Source organism: Apus apus, chromosome 5 (genome assembly GCF_020740795.1).
Source record: "Apus apus isolate bApuApu2 chromosome 5, bApuApu2.pri.cur, whole genome shotgun sequence".
Taxonomy (NCBI): domain Eukaryota; kingdom Metazoa; phylum Chordata; class Aves; order Apodiformes; family Apodidae; genus Apus; species Apus apus.
In genome coordinates, this window is record NC_067286.1 from 49,540,141 (window position 1) to 49,559,575 (window position 19,435).

The 19,435-nt window shown below is 43.8% G+C and overlaps 1 protein-coding gene across 1 annotated transcript in view; it reads left to right on the forward strand.

Annotated features, from left to right (window-relative positions):
• The window catches only part of LOC127385855 (ras and Rab interactor 3-like), a 170,842-nt gene that overhangs the window by 118,458 nt on the left and 32,949 nt on the right, over positions 1-19,435 (forward strand). The window contains exons 19-20 of the mRNA XM_051622032.1: positions 1,013-1,199; positions 4,334-4,448. Coding sequence (XP_051477992.1) covers positions 1,013-1,199; positions 4,334-4,448 — 302 coding nt within the window. The remainder of the gene's footprint in view (positions 1-1,012; positions 1,200-4,333; positions 4,449-19,435) is intronic.

Genomic DNA, 19,435 nt, shown 5'->3' on the forward strand with positions numbered 1-19,435 from the left:
GTTATTCTCCTGCTGCAGATCAGTCTTTGGAAACCAGCAAATATTCCTCTTCTGTGGTGTAAAAATTGCTGCTGAATGCATCCTAAGGCATCCTCTTCCTTCTGTACTCTGTGAGTGACAATGGCAGTGGAGGATGTCCCCCTGGCCATGAGGAGCTGCTGCCAGCTCACTGGGTGCAGGGCTGCAGGAACGTCCACCTCTGCAACCACCAGCACCAGTGCAGCCTCATCACTGGAGATGGGGAGTGCTCAGGGCTGCTTCTAAGCAGTGAGATGTCCTAGTCTGCCCTTTTGCAGACTGCCTAAGCTGGGTGCAGAGAGTGGTTATCAAAACATGACAGCAGCTGATGGTGCCTCTGGCTGCTGCTGGCAGCCTTTTTCTGAGAGACTCTGAGAGTGGGGTGAGATACCACAGCAGTGCCCATCACAGCTCCTGCACAATCAAGGAAGTGCAGGCACTGGTGCAGTGGCAGGGTGGGCTGCAGGATGCCTGGCCCCAGGATGCCTTCAATGGTGATTGCTCTGTGTGTGCATATTCCCAGCTGCTGGAGAGGTCTGTGGACCCTTTTATCTGCTGCAACACTCCCTTTGAAGCCATGAAACATTGCTCTGACCCTTCGGCTGCAGGATGGGGGTCCAGCAGACAGGCATGCCTTACCCTCTGCAGCTCTGGCTGCCTCTGTGCATGTCTTACCTCTGTCTCTGGGTGCTTGTGTTTAGGCAACGTAGGCAGATGAGCTGAAAACAACAGAAATCAGGACAAAGCATTCTGCAAGCCTGTGGTCTGAAACTCAGGTGTGCACCATTGACATGGGCTGTAGTCCTTACGATGGGGCTTATCTGTCTGTCCTGGCCTGTGCCCCCAGTTTGCCTCTATCATAGCAACATGTCTGTGGTCTGATGCCGCTTCAGGACCCCCTGGGTGTGCTATGTATTTGCATTAACAGCCCTTACTCCTCCCTAAGTTTTCCCTTTGCAGTTCTGCTTACAAAGGACTCGTTGCTGTGTTTCAGCCCAATCAGCGATACCAATGAAGAGGGAAAAGAGACACATCTCAGTCAGGCTACTGCCCTGCGAAATTGCCTCCCACTTCCAGGCATCAGCATCCTTGATAAACTCATCAAGACCTGTCCTGTCTGGCTTCAGCTGAACATGAACCATGAAAGGGCTGGGGCGATACTTGGCAAAGAACCAGCAGGGGTAAGTCCGAAGTGGTTTCAGTTCAGACAACCACATTTCCTGTCCTTGGTGGAACTGGTGAGGAGAGAAGCACTTTTTTTCATGTGGAAGCAAAAATATTTAGCAGACTATGCTCTCTGTTTTCATTGCCTTTTGATCTTTTAGCCACTTGCAATGGTGCAAGACAGATATAATAACAATATAATGGCTTTGGGGAAGCAAGAAGTCTTGCCTTTGGTTTTATTTGCTTAACATGTAGATTCATGGAGATGCCTTCCCATTCACCACCACACCCATAGGTATGTTGACCATCCTAATTTGGAGCAATGCAGCATGCACAGTCCTGAACCAGGTGTTGGACAAATTGTTCTCTTTGTTTTTCTGCACTGAGTGATTGTCTCTGATGTAGCTGCATATGGCCCTGAGTCTCCTCAGTCATTAGCCACTCCCTTCAGGCAGGGCTGTTCCCCACCTCTGAGATGCTTTGGGGATAGGTCTTGCTGCTGTTTGTCCTGCTCACACCGTCTTCAGGCACAATCTTCAGCTGTGGCTCAAACCAGGCAGGAGAAGAGCTGACATGTCAGAGGCATCCTACAGCAAGGGCAAGCTCTCCTGCCCACCCTGAGCCGCCCTGAAGCCAAATCAACACTACCCCTTTCTCACCACCAGTGAAAATGGAAGAGACCAGCTTGCCTGCTGGTCCTGACCTGGGCAGTACTGTTAAGTACAGCTTGGAAAATCCACCTCCCTCTCATCTGAAGAGCCACATGATCCAATTTTAGCCTTTGGAGCTATGGCAACCAGTTGTGCCAATCAGAAGAAGAGAAGTGATTAATTTCCAGGTTTCGCTTCTCTCGTTGCTTAATTTTACTTTCAAATGAAGCACTTGCCCAATGCAATGTGAGGTAGTGCTGTCTGAGATACAAGGACACAATCTCTCCTGAGGTGGGTTATGGGGACTGTGCTGTCACATGGCTGGTAGAATCTGGGGAGGGGAGACTTGTTGTGGCTTTTTCCTGCGTGTTATATAGAAGGTGAAGGCATTTGTTTGCCATGGTTTAATCCGGGTTTTGCCCTGCTCTGCTGGCAGACCTGAACCCATGGGGCTCAACTTCTTGTGAACAGCAGAGGCTGAGATGACAGCACCGTGTGAGGTCGTGAAGCTGCCCCAAAGCAGCATGTTTAGCACGGGTGCTTCAAAGTGACAGAAGATGCCCTTATGACTGGGACTCGTGCAGAGAAAGGTCTTGGCTTCTAGATAAGGGTTCTTTAATTCCTCTGTCCAAGAAATTAATGTTTTCTTGATAGATTTCCACTGCATGATAAATGATTAATCATTTTATCAACTCACACTTCTTTCTAATATTAATATCCAGACTTCAAAATTATCCCAATTTTTAATTCAGTTTTAATAAAAATACCTTGACTCCCTCCTGCCAAAATCTGCTATCAAAGAACAGATAAAGGTGAAGATTACTTGTCTTTGGATCTGCAGCTTCAAGGTAAAAATTGAAAATGTCCTTGACAATGAGCTTTAATTAGAAACACACTCAGGAGCTCACAAAATACAAAGAACAAGATAATTTTTTTTCTTCTTCTTCTTTTAAACTTTTTTTTTTAATTCTGTCTTTTCTTCTTTGTTTCTTTTTTTTTTCTTGTCTTGTCTTTTTCTTTTTTTGTAATTACACTGGTCCAATTGGTGAGAACCAATGGCTCCGGTGGTTCCACTGGTCACCATTAAAAACTCAGGGGCCTCTTATCAATGGGTATGAATACCCATCAATGGGAGGGAGTACAGATTTAGACAGACCATCCTCAGTGGTATCCAGTGAAAAAATAAGATGCAGTGGGTGTACATTGAAACACAGGAAATTCTGTTTAAAAATTCAGAAAAGCTGTTTTACTGTCAGGATGATCGAACATTGCAACAGGTTGTCCCAGAGGCTGTAAAGGCTCCATCCTTGGAGATTATAAAAACCTAAGAAAGACACAGTCATGAGTGACTTGCTGCAATTGATCCATCTTTGGGCATGGAAGTTGAACTAGATGATCTCCAGACATTCCTTCCAATCACAACTCCTCTGTGGTTTTGGGACCAGTCAATAAATTTGAAGCCAGTGCTGCCATCCAGAGGGATCTGAGACAAGCTGACGGGAACCTTCTGGAATTTAACATGGACAAAGGTAAAGCACTGCCCCCAGCAATGCAGACGCCTCGCAGAGATCCAGGCCTGGCCAGGCAGTTCTGTGGGACAGGCCCTGCAGGGGTGAAGGGCAGAAAGACGAGCACAGAGGTATTGAGGAGAGGCTGTGGAACCAGGATTTGTTAAACCAGGAGGAGACACAGCATTGAGGGGACCACACAGCAGCCCACTAGTACCTACAAGGAGATCATGGTGAAGATGGAGCCAGGCTCTGCTCAGCACAACATGGTGGGAGGACAAGAGGCAACAAGCATTCACTGAAACCAGAAGAGTTGAGACTGGATACAGGGAAACACTTTCTGCCTCTGAGGGCCCTAAATGCTGGGACAGGTTGTGTGGAGAAGTTATGCAGCCTCCATCCTCTAACCAGTTTCCCAGACCTGCCTGAACAAAGTCCTGAGCAACTTGGTCTGGCCTCATGGTTTTGACCAAGAGCCCTCCTGGGGTCCCTGCCAGCCTGGATAATCTTCTGGTCCCATGAAGAAACTCTGCCATGGGACACTGTGACCACCAGAGCCTTTGGCCTTATGTTCCACTTGTGAACACTTGAAACCTTTCCCTATCAAGGACTCTCTTGCTTTATAGCCAGCTGGTTATTCTAAGGTGAATTGTCCGTGATTTAGGGCACTTATGTGAGGAGCATCACTTGGAAAATTGTGAGTGCAGCTTTATACTCTTCAGTTAGTGAAACAGTTTTCTTAGGCTTAGGTGGGATACCAGTGATGGATAGAAATTTTGCAGGTTTCCTCACAGGTCTGAATTTCACCCAGATGAAACACCCTCTTTATTCATTATTTTCGTCATGTAAAGTTCAACCAAGTGGCACAAAGCTAAAATAAGATCATTTAAAAGTGAATTGTACTGATAAACAAATTCATTGTTAATGACTTAAAATAAAGCTCAGAAGCTCACATAATGTAGCTATGGTCTTGATTCCTTTCTCCTTTTTCAGATATTCTTGGTTAGGAAAGAGGGTAACGTGAAAAACATGGTCCTTGCAGTCCGCCTGCCAGTGCAGACTGAGGGTCCTGCTGTGCTGGAGTACAACATTAAAGAAGAAAAATCAAGTAAGTTCTTTACATTTTTTAGTCTTGCTCTGATTATTGTAATGAATCCTCTTGTGGTCACCAGGATTTATGTAATCTCACTTGCAATGAGCAGGTTGCTCTTGTGACTGGCAGCAGATCTCGCTTTTATGGTGTAGTTCAGTTAATATTTCCTGCAGCTGCTGTACCTCAGCTCCCCTGTGGTTCTGCACCTTGTGTTGTCATTTACAGTCTCACAACAGGAAAATAAAGCTCCTCCAGAAGAGCAGGCCAGCACTTTGATCAAGCAAGAGGAGCTGCCTTTCACCAGGTAGAAGTCCTGAGCAAAGTGCAAGGCACTGATAGACTCAGCCTTGTTAACTTCCTGAATCTGTCTCTATTTCTGCCACTTAATTTGGGGTCTGCCAGGCATCTGCTACATTCTCATTTCATGCACCTCGCACAATCTTGCTGAACAACCTGTTACTCCTAAACTGGCTCTTTTCAGTGCCTCTGTTCCTGGGATGGTGCTGAGTCTTGGAGCTGGTGGTATCAGTGCTGTTCCTGACTTGACAACCAGGTTTGCCATGAACAGGCAAAACTGAATTCAGTTCACAGTCAGCCATGTCTGATCCAGGCCTTGGTGTAAATTAATGCATACGATTTCCACTTTCCAAGACATATTTGTAAACATGGGAATTTTAGGATACTCACAGAAACATGTACTTGAAATAATTCATCAAAATGACTTCACATAATTTATTTATATGAACAGATCCAAATCCTCTGCTACTGAGCTCTGCCCCAGAGCCAGCTCCCCGAGCTGTAGGTTTTACTCTCTGCTAAAACACATGGGTTTCCGCTGATCGATGTTGTGGCTTATTTCTTCCCTCTTGACAATTGCTCAAATGAGTTTTTTCCTTCTCATATGTTTCCTTGCATACCTCTGCACTGTAAACAGACTTCAAAGCTAGAGGGAGAAGGGAATCTCTTGATCTGCTCTCACCTCAAGCACAGACCACAGGCTGTCGAAACGTTGCTCCTGTGCAGAGTGCAGCTGCCTGCCTGGCTGCCCCTAGAAAGCTTTCCCTCTCATCTGTGGGCCCCCTGGAGCACAACATTGTGGAGATGCTGCACATGTTCAGTGCTTATGCATGAGGGCAGGAATAGCAAACCTTTTACCACAATTTCAGGCGTTCAGATTAAGAGTACAAAGGCAAGGGTTAGCTGCAGGGTCGGGAAACTTTTTCTTTATTTAGTTATTTGAAGTTGGCCTAGGACTTAGGTTTGGCATGGTGGGGACCTGGGGTTTGATGACTCAAGATTTCCTTCAGAGAGAAGTTAAAAAATTGAAACCTGCCAGCCTGAAAAATGTAATTTATAGAAATGTTACTTCCTTACTTGTGTCCTGTGCCATAAAGTCTGATTTCTTTGAGAACAGGCAATGTAAGATGTAGTAAAAAAAATTGACTTTGAGCTAGCCTAGCTAGAAAGACTTCAGTTCCATGTTTTTCAAATGTACTTGCTTACTATTTCTAATTTAACACTAATTTAACACAAAGGATAAGAGATGGTAAATTTTCTGTGTCTCAGAGTGACCGAATATATCAGCTTTGATTTATTTTCTCTGTGTTATTCCAAACATTTTCTAAACTTTTTTAGTAAATAAAATTATATGTTGCCTGAACTCTTTAAAAGAATTAAGATTATAATCTGACCTTCCTTGCTAAGTACCCTGGTAGGTCTCATTGCCTTAGCTTAATGAAGTGTTGTGGGAAACACACACTTAACTCTTCTCAAGTATTCTTTAAGTGTCAGGGTAGGAGACCTCTGAGTGCCCTGAGTGAGTAACTGCACACCAGAGACTGTGGAATGCAGGTCTATTCAAAGTTTGGTGTTATGCTTCCTGTGAGTGTGTACAGCCCATCAGCTGCATAGCCTGAGCAGCACTGTAGACTGGCAGGGCTTTTCCAGGCATTTGGTCTGTAACTTCAGAAAGCACTCTTCAGTTTTTCTGTGCTTGCTAAAAGGAGACTTCATTTTGCCACTGAATACTGAATACAGGGAGGTGGACCCTTCTGATTGCTACCTGCTCTTTGAGTTCGTATGAAGTGGAGCAAAGCTGGTGCCCTTCCAGTGCCCTTCAAAAGGAGCAGCTGCAATTCCCCTGCCATCCGAGAATCTGCTTTCCCAGACGTGTAGGGGACAAGCAGCTTTGGTTTTGCTGACCTGCTCCTAGTATTTCCTTTCTGAGGTTACACATAAGCAATTATCTATGTAACCTGCCCCACAGAGAGCTGTTTGTCCCTTTCTGAGACCTGACTCCTCCTAATGGGTTTGAAGAAGTGGGAACAAGTTCTCTCTCTTACCTTGGTTCAGCTCGTTAGGCTGACTTGGTGCCTTCAGATGTAAACTGAATGTTGAAAGTTGAATTTGCCTTGATGTAGTCAAGATTTTACAGAGATCCTCCCTTCCAGTTAAAACTCAAGTTGCAGCCCATCCCAGCTTACAATTTTGGAGCACCTTTCCAGCTGCTTCTTGTGGTTCTCATGCGCACTCAGTGCAGTATCATCTTCACAAGTGACATAAAGAAGGTTGCGTTATCCTTAGAGATGACATGATGGCTCTGTGCCATCTCCAGTTTACATATGCAGCTTTAAACAGCAAGTCTTACTGCTCAGCTGCTTGTAAAAAGAACCCCCTTCTTATCCCATCCTACTTTTCCAATGGTACCTAAAGAGGTTTTGCCCAGTATTATAATGATGGTACTGAGTTTGCTGCCCAGCCCCTGAGGTCCATGTAGGTGGCCACTCAATGAAGTACAAAAACCCAATAGCTTCCTCTCATTACACTGCCAAATAATGGTGATTCATTGTTTTTATCTTTCTTCTCCCCTTGTCAGATCTGCTTTGTTGACGTTTAATGAAAGATTTAGGGAAGTATAATTTTCTGAGGGGAAGAATGGATTTAATGGTGATTTTTATTTTTTTTTTAATGGAAATCCCCAAAGAACCCATTAGGTAAGAGGGTCAAGAAATGAAACCTCTTTCCAGTTTTTTGTGGGCAATTGTGATTGGTTCTTTGAAGTAGCCCTTAGAGTCATAAAACTGGAGAAAAAAGAGACTGGGTTTTAAACTTTTTCTTCTGTTTCTTTATTTTTTGTTTTAATTCCCTCAGATACAGGAAGGCTAAGGCCTGGTTGCAGCAGCAGGTATGGTAGAGACCCAACAGCAGATAGCACATGGTTTGTCAGAAAGTTGAGAAACTCAGCAACTTTCAAAGCCTTGGATCTCTGTAGTTTTGCTTCTCATCCTGAGGGATCCCTTATTTCTTACTCAGAACAGTGGAAATCTCCCAGAGGGAAAGCTCCTTACCAGATTTCTACCGTTTAGAGATGCAGTGTTCAAAGGTACCTCTCAAGCTTTGCTAAAATTTCAGCCACTTTGTGCACTTTCAGTTCTGATTGCTGTCCCTTGCTTCTGCTTCATCCCAAAATGAAACCCTAACCTCACAGACTTCAAAAGCTGAGCACCATTTCCTCAGCTGACTCCTGCTCTTGGCTCTTCTCAGCAAACTACCGATTCTCCTTCCTCTTTATGTGCATTGCAGAGTCAGAAATCATTCCACTGACATCAGTAACATTGCAGCAGTATTAAAGGAAAATAATCAGGTGTTTAAGGTACAAGTATGAAGTAACATATACTGTGAGCTTCAAAGAAGCATCTGAGTATGATAGACCCTTTGGAGCAGATAGTGACAGTAGCTTTACTTTCACAAAGAGTTATGAAGACATATGCCACAGGGGTGAAGGCCTGTAAGAGAAGGATGTTCTAGCACCATATACTGAGTGTAATGCTTCTTTTTTTGGGGGAAATCTTGTGAATTATAGCTGAAAATAATTTTGTTTCATTAAACACGAGTCGACCATATACTTCTCAGGTGTCTTGCATATATGCTTTGGTGTGGAATGTGTAGTAGTTGCTTTCCAAACTCCTCTGTACCAAAAAAAGAGAGGATCTTTTCCAAATATGGAAAATTATGCTAAAAAGAAGTATTTGCAATTGCCCAGAATAAAAAATAATATATTATTAGGATTTTTTTTAGGGAAATACCTGTGGAATTGATTTGCCAAGTCAGTACTAAGCTACTTGGGCTCATGTCCTAAGGGGTTTCAGGCAGGCCTGATCCTGCCTCCCTGGTTGTTGCGGCTGGCTTTGCTGACTTAAAGGTTTATTTTCCTGAGGCCCATGTTGTGGAGTTGCTGTCCATGCTCCTTATTTAAACCACACCCATGTGGGACAATCTGCCACCAGGCATAGCTAACTGTTCCGAAGCACCTCTTCCAACACTCTGGGCCAACACTGAGTTGAGCCCCCCAAATTAAGGAGTGCACAGCTGAAGGAGGGATTTGTAGCAAAGTCTTGTCTGTAGTGTAGTTACTTCATTTATTGCAGGAAAATTCTGAGATTTAAATTAAAACTCTGCTTGCTCTGGCCCTCCCAGCTTCTCTGGAGACAAACGCTGAATGAGCTGGAGAGTAACAGAGGTCTTGAAATAACCTTAACAAGAGCAAAAAGGAAAACCAAAATAAATTATCTCCAAGCAATACAGAAGTGTTCAGATCACAATTAATTCCACCTTTGAAAGATGAGACACGGTGCCATTGGACACAGCAGATTATGATCAATCTCTGGTTTATGGGCAGCAGCTGCACTTCAGGTTATATGGGATAGGCTTGTGGTGAAGATCCACAACATAATTGGACAGAAAAGATACAGTCAATTACTGCACTCAAAGGCAGTTTAAGAGCAATCGCTGAGTATTGCAGAGTTGCAAGTCTGATAGCAAGAAGGGTGTTGATAAAGAAATCAAATGTCCTTCTCTGGTCAACTTATCTGGCCTTTCTTAAAGTTAGACTGAGCTCAGGAAGCACAGGCTGGACCCTGATATGAAATGCTTGAGGCAGACAATAGGGATTTAGAAGAAGACCACAACTCAAGTAAAACTCATGGCAGCAGTTTGTCTGCCTGGTTAATTCTCTGGCTGCTTTTACCAAAGGAGATCTGTTTGCCATGAAAGTTCATGAGGACCTGACTGCTTTGTACATCCAGCATCCACTGAGCTCTGTCCTTTAGGACAGAAAGAAGAGCTACACTAACTCTACAGGAAGCAGGAAGGCAGGCCTGGCTGGGGAGTCAAAACAGCAATTTATAAAAGCAGAGGTGTTCATTCAAATGCTGCGTTTTAAAAAGGGTGAATTCAATTGGAAAAGGGAAAGGATTATTTCAGGGCTAAGATTTCACAATCTACTTTCTTGCCTTAATAATCCCAGATAGGTACAGTCTAATGCTGTGAAATCAAGCTAAACTCTCAAAGCCAACTTTGTCCATCATTACCAAGTTACTTCAGTTACTTCTGCACTTCCATTCCTCCTTCCCAAGAATATATGGGGAGAAAAAAAAAAGACTTATAGACTAATAAGTCTTCATTATAGACTAATACCATTTGAACAGGATAAAAAGGGCATATGCAGTCATTCTGGCTCCTGCAGCAGTAATAGATGGCAATGAAACAGTAATGAGGCAGCAGAATGTTTACAGAGGGGCATTAGAGTAACATGAGGATGGACTTTGTTCATATTTGCAGGCTTATCTCTAAAAAAAGCTGCTGAAAGCCCTGGTGTTCACAGCCCAGCTAGCCTGAGGTGAGGTCTGTGAGCATACCTGGCTTGATGGCAGCGCTCAGATGCAAGGGATACAAATTTCTGCCTGTGTCCCTGCATGAGTCAGCAGGTCCCAGCATTACGTGAGGACATGCTGCGACTGAGCATGAAGCAAGGAAGAGGAGGCAGATTGACTAGGAACAACTCAGTAGATGCTCTTTGTTGGCTCAGACACCTTCAGATGCTGTTAATGGACTTGCCTATTGAACTCTGCTGGCACCCTGGCCACTGTGGCCAAATACAGAGGCCACACTGCTCACATTTTAGCTCCATTAAGGAGAGTGGCCAGTTGTGCAGATGATCTTTGCAATATGAATATTTTTGTGGTAGTATTGGCAGATCTTGCAACAGCTTCCTCAGTTTTGCAAGTCTTTTTGCTGACACCCTGCCTGCTGGAATCGGGAAGTAAGGTGAAGATAGAATTTTTAGTTGGTATTTTTTGTTGTTGTTGTTTTGTGTTTGGTTTTGGGGTTTTTTTGTTGGTTTGTTTGTTTGTTTGTTTTTTTGTTGTGTTTTGGTTTTTTTTTTTTCCAGAAAGAGAAATAACCCTCACAATTGCAGAGAAAAACCTAAAGATGTAACCTGAAAATGTATTGAAGGCTCAGAAAACAGAAGATATGGGGAAAAAAAACATATAGGAATTCCGACAATATCCCATTTTTTTAAACTGGTTTTATTCACATTTTTCTTAATCTCTTCTGAACTGCAATGGAGATGGAAAGGGTGAAAATCTATGGTATTGACTGAGGTCAGAAATGTGTCATCTTTCACTTCATAGCTAAAGTGAATGAACTAAAGTATGTGCTGTAATTAGTGACACTGACTTCTAAGATGAAGCCATTTATTTAGGGTAGCACTTTCATATTTGCATGGGAGGTTTTCAAGACAGGGCTGGGTGATCCCTTAAGCAGCTTGATTTGACCTCGTGGCTGACCCTACCTTGAGCAGAGTTTTGGGCTAGAGACCTCTTGGGGCCCCTGCCAGCCTGAGTGATCCCGTGAGAGGGAATCAGTCATTGAGAGTGAGACAGTCTGTGGGCAAGCTCAGGGCTGATGGTGGATCTGAGAATTGGTGTCTCAGAAGAGCAGCAAAAGCATTTCCCATTCTCTAAGACTCAAGTTGTGGGAGAAATAGTGCTAGGATTTGCAGAAGGATGGTGGTGCAAAAGGATAAATAAAACATAAATATTTCCTAAGTTAATGTCTCTCACCTGTGATCTCCCACAAAATTTCCTTTATTTGGTAGATACCTTGTGTATGGGGGAATGGAGAGAATACCTCAGTCTGCTTAATGCATATTCCCATTTGAATTAACTTGCTTGAGGTATCTCAGCATGCTTGAAAAGGCCCAGTAATGCTCTATAGATTGCAATTATATGCCTTTCAGCATATCGCAGAGCTAAGCTTGCTGCAGGCTGAGATAGACTCCATCACATGGAGTTTATATCACTGCAAGGCTCTTGGAGTGTTTTTGTACAGGTGGTAAAGAGACTTCTCAGTTGGAGATGGCCAATCCAAGGAGTAAATGTACATCCTGTCCTTCCTGAGTTGAGCTTTTGGAGACAACCTCTAGCTTATCAGAGCACAGGCAGAAGGGCCCATCAGAAAGTACATTCAGTTACTTCCGTTAACACTGTAATGATACCACAGTTCTTTTACAAATGGTCACTTTAATGAAATTTTTGGCGTCCTTGAGTGGAAGCCCTGCAGCTTTCAACAATTTAAAGAAGAATTCTTCATATTGTAAACTAAGGCATAAAAAGCAGAGAAGGACTATTTATAGCTCTAATTTGAGAGGTTAAACCTGACATTACAGAGTGAAAAGATAAAGGTATTTTTTAGGGGATTTTTATACTCCAAGCTGCTATTCAGCAATAAAGCAGACAAAGAGGGGACTGCCATGGCAACCACCTGATGAACTACCCTGGTGACTTGTCTGCCAGCCAGAAAGGTTGCATCTTCAACTTCAGGCTTACTATAGAATATTATTTTACTGAGAATATATATATAAGAATTTATATATAAGGCAAAGTCATCAGTACTCCCAGTAACTATCAGTTATGGTACTGCAGCCTCATGAACACACACTGTCACTAGGAGAGGCAGAAAGTAGCCATATTTTAGGTGAGTTCAGGCTGTAAGTTTTTGCTGACACTGCTATCACACACTGCCATGAGAAGTGCTCTTGCTGTCCCTTATCACCTGGTCATGTGTGTCCATGCTCTCATGCCCCTCTGGTCCCCATCTTCCTCTTCCTCATGCAGATTATGTCTGTGAAGGAGGGTGTGAACAAAGGGATGTGAAAGCAGGGCGCTGTGGTGGGGCAATGCTTCTTTAGAGGTGCTACCATGTGCTGAGTTATGTGAAATAAAGCCTGGAAAGGAGAAGAAAGTGCTATGGGGGTGGAGGGGCCGCCAGTGACTGTGAGGAGGGTGGGTGGCAGACTGAGGACAGAGGTCTGGAAACAGGGTGGAGAGGGGTAACAGGTGGCCAAGGACAGGGTCACATCCTATAGTGCTGGATGACCGTGTGAGCCTTTGAGATGCTCTGGGAGAAGCCAAAAGGAGGCTGTCCATGGAGGCAGAACCCCAGCAGAGCCACCCCATGGTGCAAGGAAAGGATGCTGCAGGCAGGGGACAAACACTGGGGAGGGTGGGAGATCTGTGCAAAACCATGGCCAAATTGTCCCGTGGCAGCCAACCTCCTCAAAGAGGAGTGTCACTGGCACCGTGCTGCCCCTTCCCCTTCCTGCCAAGCTGAATTCAGTTGAAATTTCCTGAGGCAGTTGGTCCCATTGCACCCATTTTATAGGCTGAGAGCTAAGGCAAACGTTGCTGAAGGGGCTCGGCCATCACTGACCCTGAACAAGGCCAGCTCCCAGCCAGCAGAGGCTGTTTGCCTGCTGAGCACTTGACTTGGATTGGCACTGAGGTACCAACACCACTATTCAGACATTTTTTTGTATTATTTCTGTGTAGCCTGACAGGCAACTCTGCTGCCACACTCTGAGGGAAGCCAATTTTTCTGCTTTACTTCAGAGAAATATTTTCCTTTATTGTTGCTTGATGGAGTGTGTGATTGAGGCAAAGTAAGAAATTGTTGTCAGCTCTGGGCCTGACTAGCCTGAAAAAAGCAATAATGTGCTGGAAGAAAATAATAATGGAGTTATCAAAGCCCTTGGGAGAGAAGATCCCTCTTTCCTTCTTTTGTCAAAAAGTACTGATTTTCCTAATTCCATCTCAGTTAAGCAAATCATATATTTCAGCAGAACTTGTCCAAGACTACTTTTTTGTCAAGGGTTAGCCAATCAATGAACTGAAGTTTGTGTATTTTTAGCAGGGGAAGCTGGAAAATCTGAGTATCTAGTTGACCTTAACCTTCAAGTTTTAAGCTGTTTAATTGCATATAAGGAGGCCTCTGGGCATGCAGGCTAGTATCCTGTTTTGCCATAGCAAATGACTCCTGTTTGGTGTGGTAGACACCTTGTCCTTAAGGAGAGTAGATAAAGGATGTTATCTTTTAAAGCAGTTCCTATTGCTACCAATGTTGTGTTTGTTACAGCTCTGAAGATGTAGAGCTACCCTAGTTATCCTCAGATTAGCCTCTCTCAGACACAGATAACAACCTGCCTGCATCACCTAGGGCTCAGGATGGGCTAATTTCTGGTTTATACTTGTTTCTCATTAGTGAGAACTGTCTACCATCACTGACGGACCTTCTTGGCATAAAAAACCTACCTTTGAGCAAGTTCACTCCATGGCATGGGAGAACTGAACAGCTCTGCCCCAGCCCTGGACTCCAGCTCAAGGAGTGCTGTTTTTCTGTTGCTTTTTGCTGGATCTCATCTGCCCTCACAGGCAATGCAAGGCCAAAGGCCACCTCTGATTTGGCTGTTATAAGGACACAGGAGACATTATTATTGTCTGGCCTATCGTCTGTGGTTTGGAGATAGAGACTGAATGATTTCTAGTCCCCTAAGGATGTCTAACCTAGACAACTTTCCAAGGTTAGTCTGCCTGGCAAGTATCAGTTCTCCATTATCCCCATCATTACTAACCCTGAAAATTGAGTTACTGTCAAGGAGTTCCCACTCGGAGATCACTCTGAAGTGGGAGCCCAGAGTCTTGGTTTGGCAAGAACAGCGACGAGGGCGTGAGTGATATAGTGAAATGCAGTAAGAGGACACATTTTATTACCTGTTGTGCAAGTTTATAATTTCTAACTGCAGGCGTGCACAAGGAAAGCAGAAAATCTCCCCATTTCCCCCTCATTTGAACCGAGTTCCGCATTGCTTTGACACACTGCTTATTTGAAAACATAAACGACATTTATAACACAAACCACTTTTAAAATATAAGACACCCGTGCAGCTGCTTTTTCAAGATGTAACAGTGCCAAGCTTCTGTGTGGTATACAAGTTGTTCTGGAAACATTCTGTTTGTTATAGCTGGTGGGATTCTTTCTTTGTTTTTTAAACTCTCATCCAGAAGAGTTACCTCCCTTCTCTCCCTGCAAACATTCTCATTTTTACTTTTGGCTGTAAACTAATAGGATTGTAGGGAAAGCCTGTTGGAAACAAACCCCCAGGGTCTTGTTAGCTTTGTTAATCCCCACTTTGGTTTTTTTGTGTTGTTTTTTTTCCCCCTTATTTTTCACTTCCAAGAGACATAATGCAAAATCTGTGTGTAATCAGAGCTAGAGACTATGCATGCTGTTCTAGGATAATGTTTTCTTACCCTGCTCTGCTTAGTACCTTGAATGTAACCCAAAAAGTTTACTGGTTTTAAAACAGCTATGCTAAATCAGTACCCATAATACCAGTGTCCTTGTCTCAGTGGCTAAACTGGAACAAATTATAATTTTTGCCCTTGGAGAGTTTTTGCCATCTGAACATCTTCAAGATTTTAATAAACAAGAGTTTAGACTTGTAAACTAAGAAAACACAATACTGCTCAAAGCAAAATGAGGGCAGTAAGGACCTCATACTTTGACCTTTGAGTAAGACCTTCAAAGTCAGTGAGACCACAATCTGTCTTGCCCAGAGGTGTCAGAATCGAAAGACCTTCTTCCACCAGGCTGGCAACTAAGTGGGATTGCAGCAGAAATATATTTTCCTTTTATTTTCCCCCACTCTTGACATTTCAGAGTAGGTTAGTTCCTTTCATTACTCGCCTATGGAAAGTGTGGTCTTCCTTCCTGGAAATCTCTTATGCATTATGTAGTTCTGGGTAGTGGATGGCTTCCCTGAAAGTGCTCAAAAAACTTCCTTTTTCTTTATGATTAGCCTCAACCCTCAAGGGTATTTCATGATGTATCTCAGAGACAGAAATTAACTTATCTCCAAAGTAAATGGGAAAAAAATTATTCCTGATAAAATGCATCTGTATGATAACAGATATTTTTCACATAAGAATTTCTTCTCAAGTTCATCTATACAACCTGAAAATTTTGTTAAGAACTAAACCCCCTGAATTTCAAATCACAGCATCCTTTCCTGTTACATGAGGCACACAGGAGACCCTTTATGTATCTTAAAGCTTCATTTACTTCACAAAGTTTTACCAAAGAAATTTGCCTTCTGAGAGCACCTTCCAAGTATCTATATTGAGTTTGTCTTTTCAGCCATATCATAGAATCATAGAATGGTTTGGATTGGAAGGGACCTTTAAGATCATCTAGTTTCAATGCCCTGCCATGGGCAGGCACACGTTCCACTAGACCAGGTTTCTCCATCCTCATTCAACCTGACCTTAAACACTTCCAGGGATGGGGCATCCACAACTTCTCTGGGAAACCTGTTCCAGTGTCTTACCACCCTCACACCGAAGAATTTATTCCTAATATCTAGCCTAAATCTACCTTATTTCAGTTTAAAGCCATTCCCCCTTGTCCTGTCAAAACATGCCCTTGTAAAAAGTCTCTCCCCAGCTCTCTTGCAGGCCCCTTCAGGTACTAGAAGGCTGCTATGAGGTGTCCCAGGAACCTGCTCTTCTCTAGGCTGAAGAACCCCAACTGTCTCTGGCTGTCTTCACAGGAGAGGTGCTCCAACCCTCTGATTATCTTTGTGGCCCTCCTCTGGACTAGGTCAAACAGCTCTATGTCCTTCTTGTGTTGGAGGCTCCGGAACTGTACACAGGGCTCCAGGTGGGGTCTCACAAGAGCGTAGTAGAGGGGGACAATCACCTCTCTTGACCTGCTGGCCATGCTTCTTTTGATGCAGCCCAGGATATGGTTGACTATCTGGGCTGCAAGTACACATTGCTAGCTCATGTTGAGCTTCTTATCAACCAACAGCCTAAAGCAGTGCTCCTCAGGGCTGTTCTCAATTCAATTCTCTGCCAAACCTGTAATTGTGCTTGAGATTGTCCTGACCCAGGTGCAGGACCTTGCACTTGGCCTTATTGAACTTCAGGAGGTTATCATAGGCCCACCTCTCAAGCCTGTCAAGGTCCCTCTGGATAGCATCCCTTCCCTCTAGTGTGCTGACCACACCACACAGACTTGCTGAAGGTGCACTCAATGCCACTGTCCATGTCACTGACAAAGACATTAAACAGTGCCAGTCCAAGTACCAACACTTGAGGAACACCACTCATCACTGGTCTGTATTTGGGCATTGAGCTCTTGACCATGACTCTTTGAGTGCAACCATGCAGAGAAGTCCTTGTCCACTGAGCAGGCCATCCATCGAATCCATATGTTTCCACATGACCAGGATGTCATGTAGAACAGTGTCGAACACTTTGCACAAGTCCAGGTAGATGACATCAGTTGCTCTGCCCTTGTTCACTGACACTATGATCCCATCGTAAAAGGCCACCAAATTTGTCTGGCATGAGTTGCCCTTGGTGAAACCATGTTGGTTGCTACCAACCACCTCCTTGTTTTCCATGTCTTAGCAGAGCGTTCAGGTGGATCTGCTCCATGATCTTGCCAGGTGCAGAGGTGAGACTGACTGGCCTGTCCTGACTGACTAGATCTGACAAGGTTAAGGACAAGTGCTTTGAAAGGGAACAGCCATTTGCCAGACTGTGCTCTGCTCTGCTCTTGAAACCTAAGGTGACTGGGACTGCCTATGGGCCTGCTGGGACTGTTCACATGGGTACCTGTAAGGAAAGCACTGAGAAGCTGTGACATTTTCTTTTTAGCTGGGTAAGATGTGCTTGAAGTACCCTTGAGAGCCATCCTCTCAACCCCTGCTAAAGCACTAATCACAATAAGGAGGAAATAAGCAGTGAAATGACTGTAACAGGTTTCTGCTCAAGCACCCTGCAGCAGAGGCAACGAGAGCAGGTGGCAGCAGGAGTTTGTGCTGAGCTAGAGGCGTAAAACCCAAGTGGACACCAGGGTGATGCCCACGTGCTTGGGTGAATGTGGATGAGCCAAAGTACAGTGGAGTGGCCAAAACCCCTGTGGCTGCTAGATGTGTGGACGGTGCTTTTTCTTAGCACCAGGATATGGACATAGAGCACAGGGAAGCAGTGAACTCATCTGAGGAACCACCCCACTCAGCCCCAGCCTGAATCAAGTGCAAAAGGCTGTGTTTTGCATCTTCTTTAGCAGCATTAATTTCATTCTGCACAATACAATTATATTTTGTGAAAAACGTAGTTTAAAAATAGATTTCTTTTTACACTCAAGACCCAACCACATTAACACTTTATCACTTCTGTGATTCATTAGTTTCAATTTCTCAGCAACTGCCATCAGCAGCAATTCTTTTCATCATGGCCAAAAGGATTAAACTCTGTAGGAAACAATAAAATTGAAATCCTGTAAGAAAGCATGAGCTGAATGCACAACAGAAGACTCTGGCAGAAGTCCAAAACAGGGAAGTTTCTGCTGTTCCTTAATGAGGGAAAAAAAATTAGAAAATACTGACAGTTTCATGCAAGAATCACTAGGAAACACAAGAAAGACAGAACAGACCTGGATTGCCTAAGACAGTCTAGAACTGTGGAACCAAAAAGGAAACTGCAGCTTAGACATCAGATGGAAGAAGCAGAGGCATCAGATTGCAGGAAAAATAAAAGGGCCTTGAGAAAAGAGAACAGATAAACAGTGACAGTGTTTTACAAGAACACAGCACCTGAAGGCCATACAGTGCTGTCCAGAAGGTCATCAAAAAATAATGCGAGAAACAATGGCAGGCACAGATACTAGGAAGTTTCAAACAAACTGAGTTGTTGCAGAAAGACACCGTAAACACCTAAGGACTTTGAGCAATGTAATCTAACTTTTCTTCTATCAAGCTAAAGCTCTTTCTCTTAATACCACCACCAGCCTAGTACATGCATAAGCACCAGAAGGAGATTTGCACATGGTCAGGGAGCTGAAGCAATAATCTGAAGGAATTGCATCACACTCTCACAAATCTCTGTGAAGCATGGCAGGTACCACAAGCACAGTGTATCGTGACAAACGCATCCACCTCAGCACGGGGGCTATGGCAGTCACTGCAGTTCTCATAATACACAGGGCTCATTCCCCTGGGGCAGGAAACTGATAACCTGGCCCTTGCACCAACTAGGAATGTCAGCATCTGGATGTAGGAAAGTCAGTAACCTCAGCCTTGGAGTGACCCAGTCTTCACACTGAGTAAAGGGCTGAGGGAAGCAGAACAAGAAAGCACAAACAGTGCTGCTTCCTGCAAAGCTTGGTGCAAACAAGGTCATGGCAAATGTAGTATTAAGCCAGAAAGTTATCAAAGGAGAGAAACACCAATGAGAGGTCTAGTTAGCAGAGTGTGGAGTTATAATCTTAAATCTTAAAATAAAAAAGGTAAAGTGGATTCACTCCTATGATGTCAAATCTCACCGTTTGCCAGAATCTGGAAAGTTAAGAGCATCTCAAGCACATCCAAGCAGGACTTCTGAGGATGGTTGTATTCTCAGTAGCCCTCTGTCAACACAACTGCTGAAGAATAAGGATTACATTCATATTTTTGAATTCAGATGTCTCTGAAGGATTACACAGATATCAAAAACAGGGAATAGGACTAACAGTGCCATTAGAGAAGAAGAAGATGAAGTAATTGGCTCCTGTGAGCCTATGTAAGCAGTAGAAAGATGAAAATGGAGGTGTTTTGTCCATGGGACCAGAACAACAGGACTAGCAAACACAATTCTTTAGGGAAAAGTTAAAGAGGAAAGGAAGGCAAAATGCCCAGGGACAGTGTGACTCAAAGACATCATCATCTGGATTGAGAAATGATGAAGCAATCTGAAAAGAAAACATGAAGACAGTTCCTAAAGATGACCCTTTTCAGAGCATGTTGGCTTAGTAAAAGCATATCTGAGATAATAATA